This window comes from Stegastes partitus, unplaced genomic scaffold (genome assembly GCF_000690725.1).
Source record: "Stegastes partitus isolate 25-593 unplaced genomic scaffold, Stegastes_partitus-1.0.2 Scaffold1869, whole genome shotgun sequence".
Taxonomy (NCBI): domain Eukaryota; kingdom Metazoa; phylum Chordata; class Actinopteri; family Pomacentridae; genus Stegastes; species Stegastes partitus.
The window spans coordinates 77,075-87,843 of NW_007579600.1; the positions used below are offsets into that span (position 1 = coordinate 77,075).

Here is a 10,769-nt window from a genome sequence, read left to right on the forward strand (position 1 = left end):
TTAGCTCCTCATTTAAATAAATAAATAAATAAATAAATTCTTCAGTATAAAAGTGGCACGAAATAGACCCACAAATATATTCAACAAACTTTTCCTTCCTAATGAAAATGCCTTTGAGAACATTACGACAGTTAAAAGCTTCAAGTAAATCGTGTGTCTGGCCCTTTAAGAATCCAACGGTCGGCTCGTAAATCCCGTTGCAGTCTGTTCTGCTCATATGATCTCGCGATAGCTTCACCTCAGTGGCGGCTGTGTGGCCCCCTGTCTTAGTCCGGACGGAGTTGTTTCTGACGTTTGAATGAAAAACAGTGCAAATTACCTCCTCTTTGGACCCAGGAAATAATGGCTTCAGCCTTGGAGCAGTTTGTGAACAATGTGCGGCAGCTCTCCGCTCAAGGTAGGGTTGCTAAACTCATTAGAGTGGGAAGTATTAGCTAGTTAGCTAGCATATGCTATCCAATGCCTTGCCGATAGCTAAGCAGCCAAACTGGTCAGAGCCCTCTTTTTGCTTTATCATGTAAACACACCGCTAATATGGCTTTCTGTGGCTGCAAGAGTTCTGTAAACTATCACCAGAACATGCGTTAGTGCCCAGGGACGGCAAGGATAACCGTGAACTTGTTAGCACATCAAACAAAATGTGAAAATTGTACTTTTTGTTTTTGATCTAGAAAATAATTTCTGGGGACTGCCTACCGGTAGTCCCGCCCTAACCGAACACGATTGGCTGATGGACTGAATTAGCGAATATTATTGGCTCAAAAGCACCTGTCAATCGCACTTTCATTACCTCTGTTGCAAGGCCTTGACAGCACTCTTGACCGGCCGATTTACATTAAAATACTCCACAACACGATGGTTATAAAGACTTTAATGAGCCCGTTTGTCTTCTACATTTGTGAAGAATAGCCCCTTGGTATTCAAAGGCATAAAAATTTCAAAATGTTGCATTAATTTGACCACTTAAACAATGAAGAAAATGCCTCTGCATACTTGGGGGGAAAAAGTATTCCTCTCTTACCCTTTGCTAATTTTATTAATTTAACCTCACTATTTATAATAGCTGTGAAGGTGAGAGGGTTAAAATAACAATTCTAGTTTGGGTAACCCTTGCAATTGCTTTTTAGTTCGTGTCCCTCATGTACCACAGAATGTAAAAATAGATCTGTGCAATCGCAATACGATAGCAGTAAATCTCAGTATAACAACCTAATTATTATGAAATCGTGGGTTGACCTTTAATCAGTGGTTTCAAACATTTAATCTGCATCTAGAGTTGCAAAGTAAACTGCCCTAAACGTGTTGGGACATTTGCTTTAATCTACCACAGATTTTAAGGACATGGAGGCAGGTCAAACGTGGTTTAATATCTCTCTCTGTTCTTCTGCCCTTCACCTTGCCCCCCCAGGCCAGATGACTCAGCTGTGCGAGTTGATCAACAAGAGTGGGGAGCTGCTGGCCAAAAATCTGTCCCACCTGGACACGGTGCTGGGGGCCTTGGACATCCAGGAGCACTCCCTAGGCGTGCTGGCTGTGCTGTAAGTTCCCACTTTCACTTGAGCTTATTCTTCATTTGCTGTCATCAATGCTGTAACTGCTAATCAACAACTCTGACCCAGTTTTCTTCTCAGTGGAGTCTGCTGCTGTTTTTCTGTATTGTGTTTCCTGTTTTCTTGAGATCTGTCCAGCCTAGTGTTCCTGTTCATGCTTGAGTTCATTGTACTCTTTGTATCTCCTCAATTTCTTTCGTAACTGGACCAAAACATTCTGTTATTGGTGTGTCTGCTGAAGGTCATGCTGTAGTTTTTGTGACAAAGAGGATAGGCGTAGTGGAGCTTTGGGGAAAGACTGTTAACAGTTAGAGAATGGCGCACACAACTTTGGTGCCAGCTTAGTTTTTAGATAAAATAAGTCATCAAATTGATTAAAACAAATTTCATTTAAAGTTTTGTACATGCATGTTTTTTTTTTTTTTTTTTTTAAACTATTATAGGCTGCATGTTGCTTAGCAAGTCTCACACATTTATGAAGAAGTAAAAGACTACCTGTTGCATGCACAATTAATAATGGAGGCACGAAGCGGCCTAACACTTTAGCAATGAAGGTAATCATTTCTGGTTATTTAGAAAGTCAAGAAATGCTCTGTTGAATATTTGAACACTATGATTGTAAAACTTGAGCTCAGTTGCGTGTCTAAAAAAAATATTCCACAACTTAGAAAAAGTCTTTCTCTAACAATTACCTATGACCACACTAGATGTTATTAGTGTACTTCTGCTTCTCGAACATCAAATCCCAATACAGATTGATTAATTTCCCTGCTCATTAGTCACACATTTTTCCTGCATATTTTGATATTTCCTCTCCTTATGGGTGTGACCTTTCAAAATTGACCATAAAGTAATTTTCATCTCACATGCCTTTTGCCATTAAGTCTCTTTGTTTCACTGAAATGTTTTTTGCTAACGTCCCGCTCCTTTGCTCCAGATTTGTGAAGTTCTCCATGCCAAACATCCCTGACTTTGAGACGCTCTTCTCCCAAGTCCAGCTCTTCATCAGTACCTGCAATGGAGAGCACATTAGATATGCAACAGACACTTGTAAGTCCTGACCAACTAACATCTCACTCCTAGAAGTTATGGGAGCCTTTCTCGATTCTGTTTGCTCTACTTATTTTGTGTAAGTTTCCAATTGCACAAGGACAGATTTCTGCACTGGTCCGTGCTCCGTTGCTTAATGTGTCAAGAATGTATTTGCCCAATTATGCCAACTCTTTCTTGTGTAGGTGCTTTAGTTGTGACCATATATTGTAAACAGGTGTCCCTTAAAAAGCACTGTAAAACATTTTTGAACCACTCAAAACTAAGATTGTATTGCTGCAACAGTTTACATCATGAATGTCTCTAGGCAGTGATGTGTAGGTGTGTTCTGCACACACATGTGAGCAGTACATGACAGTTTATAACCAACCACTATCCAGTCAACCATAGATTTTCTTTTAACTTATTCTTGCTCTTCTCTTCCCTCTCACAGTTGCTGGTCTCTGCCACCAGTTGACAAACGCCCTTGTAGAGCGGAAACAGGTAAGACTGTTGAGTATCTCTTCAAACTCCAAATGAATCAGTTGCATGCTTCAGGCACAGCTATGCAGCGCTGTTTTATAAGAGCCAGCAGTAAAGACGTTTTTTGTTTTTTTGTTTTTTTTTACATAATTCTCCCCATCCTTGGAGGAAAATGTCTTGTCTTCAATGTCTGCTTTTTCATAGATTATGCAATTTATGATGCTGTTATCCTTGTGCCAAACAATTAGTTTCCATTTGTGATTCACAGACTGCAGCCTTTGCAGTAGTCTGCAGTGCTGTGGTTGCTAATGAAGACTGAGCAGTTTAAATAGCAGTTGAGAATACAGAACGCAAGTAGGGTTTATTTATTTGTTTTCAAGTGCTGTCTGTTTATCTGCTTTTGTCTCCTTGTCCAGTCTGTCTTTGGTTTGCGGCTTCGGCACTTTCAGTGTGTATTCATTGACAGACTGCTGATCTATTGATGTAGACAGACTATCAGCCCTAAAAGCTTTGGGGCCCTGGAGTCTTTTATCCCATCAACAGTTGATCTCCATAGTGTTTACTTATAGGTGCTGTTTCACTTACAGTATGTATGTGCCTCCACCGACTTACACAAATATATTCACAGGGACTTTCAAATTCTAATAACTAACTCGTACTTTACCAGCCCCACTGAGCTTCAGCAGTACAGTCATATGACTCAAGCCTCTGCCATCTAATAGAGAAAACAAAAACCACAACTTCCTTCCACCAAAATAATTGCGTTAGTGTTGATGTGTTGCCTGTTGTGTGATATTTTTGTGATCATGATGTTCTCGTTAAAGTGATGTGTGCTCGTCAACAGGCCCATCACGCTCGTATGACGTATTAAAGGCCACAGTGCAGCGTCTTCACAGTGTAGTTTTTTGTGTGGGAGGAACTATTTTTAATGTTGCATACACCTTCCTGCAAAAGCAATTTCCCCTCTGCGACAGTGAAATTAGTCCATTTTAATCTTATTTTCCACTGCTGTCCACAAAGTCAAAGCTCACATGAGTCATCCCATCTTCAGCACTCAGGAGTAGCATGTTTTCCTTTTCCTTGTTGATCTAAATATTTTAATGAATTTTAAAGTGTGGTACAGGCCCGGACCATTTGTTAGAATGTCTCAGGAAAGCTGCAGCTGAATAACTAAAAATGTTTTCCTCCTCTGACAGCCATTGAGGGGTGTCGTCGTCCTAAAACAGGCAATAGACAAAATGCAGATGAACACAAACCAACTTACCTCAGTTCATGCAGACCTGTGTCAGGTGAGTCATTGTCTCTGCTGAATTATCACCATGGAATAAATCACCTTAACTGTAAAAAGGCTCGTGTTGCACATTTCATTTTGCTACTAACTGATCTGTATTATCTGTAATCATCTTAGTCATCCCTGTTGTCTTCATTGTCTTTGCTCTATTTCTGCTAAATGCATATTTGTTGGATATGCCGTGTGTTAAATAATTCAAGCAGGACTGAGTCCCAGCACAGGTTCTCTACAATGTGACTGTACAGTCTAACCCACTCCATCATCCTCACGTCTTACCTTTCTACCTGCAGCTGTGCTTGTTAGCAAAGTGCTTCAAGCCTGCCCTACCCTTCTTGGAGCTGGACATGATGGACATCTGTAAGGAGAATGGAGCCTACGACGCAAAGCACTTTTTATGTTACTACTACTATGGTGGCATGATCTACACGGGCCTCAAAAACTTTGAAAGAGCACTGTATTTTTATGAACAGGTACGTTTTAATGGCACTTGCATATCTACATGATTGCGATGTTCAGTAGTGGCTCTTTGGTTTCTCATGGAACCAGTAATTCTTCTGCATTTGTCACTTGCTCCCATGTTTTCCCTGAGGGACATTAAACTGTCATTTCTTTGTGGTATCTCTGTAAATGATTACGTGCTTTTATTTTCCTTGACAGGCAATAACCACTCCAGCCATGGCAGTGAGCCACATCATGTTGGAAGCCTATAAGAAATACATCCTGGTGTCACTCATTCTCCACGGCAAAGTGCAGCAGCTGCCCAAATACACCTCACAAATAGTAGGGAGGTTCATCAAGGTAAGGATGAACAGTGTGGTTTTGGCGTTCATCTTTTGTGTAGTAGTGCCACAGAAGTTAGGGCTGTCACAATCATGAAACTGTAGTTGGATCCATTGTCATACAAATATCTGATCAACAATTCAGCTGGGTTTTTCTGTTTCTATTATGCATCTGTTCGTTTTAGTTTAGTGGTATTTGTGCCTTGGACTGCCAGTTTCTTGCTGCACATCTGACAAATCGTCTCCTTTAAGATACTGACCTCTCCTTCTGCATTTGGCTAAAAACCAAAATGTGCTCAAAGTGTTGCTGTGCTCTTTGGCTTTGCAACTAAATCCATTAATGTCAACAGACGTTCATTAAAATGCATGTTGCTCGAAAATTACAAGTTAAGAGAGTTGAGATGTACAGTCGGTGCCATCAAAGCGTAGCAGAAGAAAACAGGACAGACAGTCGAAATAGTGGTCGAAATATGACATTGCTGTTTGTTTCATTCAGTAGTTTTTCTACAGGTGACAGGAAACAACCCCAGTGATTATGCAAAACGGTCACAGTCAGCTGAAACATTTGCAATCAGGCCACTATGTGATAATTGTGAGGTTCTGTATCACAGCTGGCAGTGTCATTTCTTAAACTGAAATGTTTGTTTAAAATGGTAAATGTTGCTGAAAGTAAGTAGTCGGTATGCAGGAGTGCAGTAATGATGTTTAGGTTGATGTGAACAGGCTGCACAAAGAGAGTTAGTGTTGTTGACTTGTTGGTTAAAAAATACACGTGTAGGCCTCCCTGTATTTATTGTCTTATGAAACTAAGCAGATAAAAGTGAGCCACTATGAAGAATCTTTTAGAAAGTTTCATGCAAATGGTGAGTACAACTAGCTGTAAACAAATATTTCCTGCTTGATCAGTTTGCACTTACAGGCAGAACTAACAATTATCAAATTGTTAAAGAATAAAATCACAGCAGAAACAAAGACATGCAGACATTTGTCCACCTGTAGACCACGGTGACGGTGAGAAGTTCCACTTTAGCAACATTCAGTCTGTAAATCTTACAGTTCTAGTAAGACGAACTAAAATTACAAACTGAGTTTCCCAACATCTGCTAATGTCCATTCATCTCTTAAGGAAATGAGTTTACTGCAATGACTTCATAATCAGGTCGCTTGCTGTTTGAACAAATTGTGACAGCCAGTAAAGATCCACGTCTGCAGCTGATCCATTTTCTACTGTTAATGTCTTTTCTTTCTATATTGTCGTTTCTGTTTTTGCCTCTGCCCTCAGCCCCTGAGCAACGCATACCACGAGTTAGCCCAGGTTTACACCACCAACAACCCGGCCGAGCTGCGCAGCCTGGTCAACAAACACAGCGAGACCTTCACACGAGACAACAACACAGGCCTGGTCAAACAGTGCCTCTCCTCCCTCTACAAGAAGAACATCCAGAGGCTAACAAAGGTGGGTTGCACCGTCTGTGTGTTTGTTAAATGAGCGTGAGCGCTTTGATTTATATATTAGCACACACCAGATGTCTTCAGGAGAAAGTGTGGGCGGGATTCTTCCAGTCTTTACGTCCTCACATGATGTATAGCTCATGTGCTGGCGACATCAGGCTGGGCATATGGGATGAATTTATTTGAGGAAAAGAGAGTGGAAAAATTGACAAAAATGAAAAGAGTTATCTAAAATGTGTCTTAGTCTTCCAGGTCAGCTGCAGTGCAGTACACTGGAAGTCACAATGTTTCAAATGAAGAGAAACATCCCCAAAATCTGGGTGTGTGAAGACAGATGTAGACATCTGATAACCAGCTGTTACTTATTCTTGGAAAGCATGTCCAAACACAAATGAAACAAGAGCTTGCTGTCTTCAGCTAGAGCTCAGTCATCAGTCAATGTAGTATCTAGATCATGATATGAGAGCAGACGGAACTGGTGTTAAAGGCTTTGCTACACTTAGCTGACGTGATATCCTGATACTTTTGGATTGTTCTGAGTAAGAATAAATAATGTCTCCACCTTTCTTTTTTTTAAATATTAGTATTCACAAGTGTATTCTGAACTCAATCCCCAGATTGTAGTCACATATCAACATACACTTGTATTGAGATTATAAGTAGCAGTATGATCTTCATCAAGTTAATCATATTTTACTGACGTTAGAGGAATTATACAGTGAATAAGAGACTTGTGAGTTCTGGTGACTTGTTGATAAGTTTTTGTCTGCATTTAAGTGAGCAGCTTGAGTTTCAATCATCCAATTGCAGGCACCCAATAAACGTTCAGCGTTCAAAGAAAAGTACTTTCACATGTACAGTAACAGGTTGAGCAGCTCTAATGTCAATTTCTGTTTCACGCACCCCACTGCAGACCTTTCTGACACTGTCTTTGCAAGACATGGCAAGTCGAGTGCAGCTTTCAGGCCCCCAGGAGGCAGAGAAATACGTCTTACACATGGTGAGTTGGCCCGTGAGGACTTAACCATGAAACACAGAACAGCTGTCATCAGTGCTTTTGAAACCTATGCTGATGGAGAAAGATTGTCAGTATCCGTGTTATGATAGTGAATGTACTTTATGATTCTTCAGCACAAGTCATTGCATATGTTGTACCACATACAGTATTATATGTTCCACACTGAATGCTCTTTACATACTCACTTTAGAAATATAAGGCTAGGAACTTCAGCTGGTTTAAATTTGTGCTGTTGTGTTTTTACTTACTTGTCTTTAATCACATTCCTGATGTCATTTAAAGTGTTACATCTGACTTTCTACCAACTAGCAGTTTGACTGATATTTTGTGGTCAATTTTCCTCATGCTCCTCCTTGTACTTCTTTGCAGATTGAAGATGGTGAGATCTACGCTAGCATTAACCAAAAGGATGGTATGGTCTGCTTCCACGACAACCCCGAAAAATACAACAACCCAGCAATGCTCCACAAAATTGACCAAGAGGTGGGGATGCTCTGCTCTATTTTCCTGTGCTTTTCCCAAATAGTTTCACATTGATACACTTGAATCCCTTATTGGCAGCTACCTTTTTTTAATTGAATGTGTAATTTTCTCTTTTCAGATGTTGAAATGTATAGAGCTGGATGAGAAACTAAAGTCTATGGATCAGGAAATCACAGTAAACCCACAATTTGTGCAGAAGGTGAGACAGTCTTTAACAGCATATCAAACTTTTCTCATATTCACACTTGGTTCTATGTGAATATTGCTGCATTTTGCTTTATGGCATTAACCTGTTGCCAATGAGTACTTTGGTGCAAGATTTCCGTCATGACAGATTATAGTACATCTAGCCATCGTTATTTTTTTAATTATGAATGATGTCCGAATAACATTTTTTAAAAAAAGGCTTTATGCAATCAGTCTAAGGAATGTACGTTATTTTCACAAACGGAAAGAGTACAACACAGTACAGTTCATCTGCAATGTAAAAAAAGGGGCCTTTCTTGGTATTTAAGAATGATGAAACACTGCCACTGCACATATATAACAATCCAAAACAGTTTGTTTTCAGAAGAGGAACATAATGAGATTAAAAGTTCAAACAGTGTTAGCACCAGATGGCCAATCGCAAACATGAACAAGTCGCATTTTGCTCACAAGGACAAACTATAATCCTAAACAAATATCAGTAATTTAATTATTCATTTTAATTTTAATTTGTGTTGAAATTCACAACACTTCTACTTAGTTCTATTGCTTTTATTGCAGTGATGCGTTGTGCCTATCAAATTGAACCTGCATAACTTGACCTTTCTAATAATGCGTGTTGCTTGTCAGTACAACAAAGTGTCTGTGAAAACAATAATTTGGAATTTCTATTAAGTTTATTGAGAAACAACCTGCACACAACTGTGTCCATCTACACACCCATTACTAAGTACACATGAAGTCATCATTGCATACATAAGGTTAACAAATCACAAGAAAAAAGTGAAATTGTAGCTTCGAGTGATTATATTTGTTGATCCCGAAGTAGTACCATTATGAAGACCGATGAAGCTTTGCTGCATCTATTTTTCCTAACTTCTAAGTCATGCAGTATCCTACCGTCATGCTTGTGATGTTGTCAGATTTCAGAAAATCTCCACTACAGAGTTATGAAAAGACATCTACTGCGTACACTTAATGGTGAGATACATATAAAAAAAATAAGAATAATTTCAGCAGACTTATGAAATACAACAAAATACAGCCTGCATGACTTGCCCTTATAATGACCAAAACAAGCTTAAAAAGTGAAAATAGACCAAGGCTCATAGGGTTAATGCAGTCGCTGCCACCAAAGCCAGGAGGCAAAAAGTTGCTTGACTGTGTCAATGAGTAATTTGATATGCTTATCAATATCACTGCCCCGTCATTAAGGCACAACTAGATCTGACGACATTTACCGCTGTGTGCTCCATTAAATGTAAGTGTTGTATTCTTAAGGCGTGTAAGACAATTTTAGCCTCATTCTTTCTGCTGCAACCCTGGCAGTGTTAAAAGTATTCAAACCGGTAAGGAGGCTTAAATATTACAAGGTCAACTAGTAAAAAGCTTTAATGTTTTAATCAGTCTCTGCTGAAGGATTACTATGCAAAGACCTTTAGAAAAATGTAATTGCTCCCTCCGAAAATATAACCTCTCACTGTCTGAGCTCCGATGGGATCTTCTAGGACTGAATGAGAATAGATCGATCAGGAAGCAGCTTTATTGCATGTTGTCGTTGGTTATTTTGAGCATCCAAAGCAGGTTAGGTGTGCAGCAGAGGCCAAGTTACCGCAATGATGTACCCCAGGAAGAAGCGAACCACCATCATAGCTGTGAAAATCGAGTTAAACCTGAAGTTACAGCGCGAACCGCACATCTTGCTTCATAGTTCAGGCCTCCTTACTTCAGAGCCATAACAAACAATCAGCTATTGTTTATGGAAGTGCTGCAGGAACAGGTTTTCAACCAGTTGTTTGTTCACCATTTTGACATTTGACACACTTTTTTTTTTTTTTGCTTTGTTTCCAGAGTATGGGATCGCAGGAGGATGATGTTGGTAGCAAAACATCAAGTTATTCCTGAGGGGCCTTTTGACAGGGACAGAACGCTGCAGCCACCCAACACGTTCTTCCCAGGATGAGTTGGATTTTTTTAAAAGAAGAAAACAAACATTCTATTGCATAAGGACATTGGTCAAGGAAAATCTAATTGTGTGGAATGATGATAAATTTGGTTATTCTTACTTCACAGTGTCTTAAGGATAACAAAAGATCCTTACAGAAAAGGAAAAAAGAAAAAAAAAAAAAAAAAAGATTACAATTTTGTCAGTGTTTTATTTATCAATGTTCAGGTTGGAGCGCCACTGCTACATTAACAGAAACCACAATAATAAAAACTGGACTTATTTGTTCCAAACATATGTGTGAATAATCTCACTGTTTGTTTTGGTTCTGCTGCATGATGGCCGTAAACTCGAGGGCATTACATATGAGGTAAAACAACTATGGCTGACGAGGAATAAATCTGATTATATTCTACATTTGTAAAGACTGCAATGATCGTTTCCCTCTCACTCCTTTTTGGTTAGAATGTAGATATCATCAATAGCAAAAATCTGTACACATGGACATGCCCTTGACCAAACTCGGCACAAT

General features: G+C 39.5%; 1 protein-coding gene across 1 annotated transcript; it reads left to right on the top strand.

Annotated features, from left to right (window-relative positions):
• Positions 1 to 224: 224 nt before the first annotated feature.
• On the top strand, positions 225 to 10,670 carry cops3 (COP9 signalosome subunit 3). The gene is made up of 12 exons (XM_008302743.1): positions 225 to 397; positions 1,409 to 1,538; positions 2,488 to 2,600; positions 3,034 to 3,083; positions 4,259 to 4,351; positions 4,644 to 4,823; positions 5,011 to 5,151; positions 6,415 to 6,588; positions 7,498 to 7,584; positions 7,972 to 8,085; positions 8,204 to 8,284; positions 10,144 to 10,670. Exons 1-12 carry the CDS (start codon positions 343 to 345, stop codon positions 10,195 to 10,197), a joined length of 1,272 nt encoding a protein of 423 aa, XP_008300965.1. The 5' UTR covers positions 225 to 342; the 3' UTR covers positions 10,198 to 10,670.
• Positions 10,671 to 10,769: the final 99 nt, after the last annotated feature.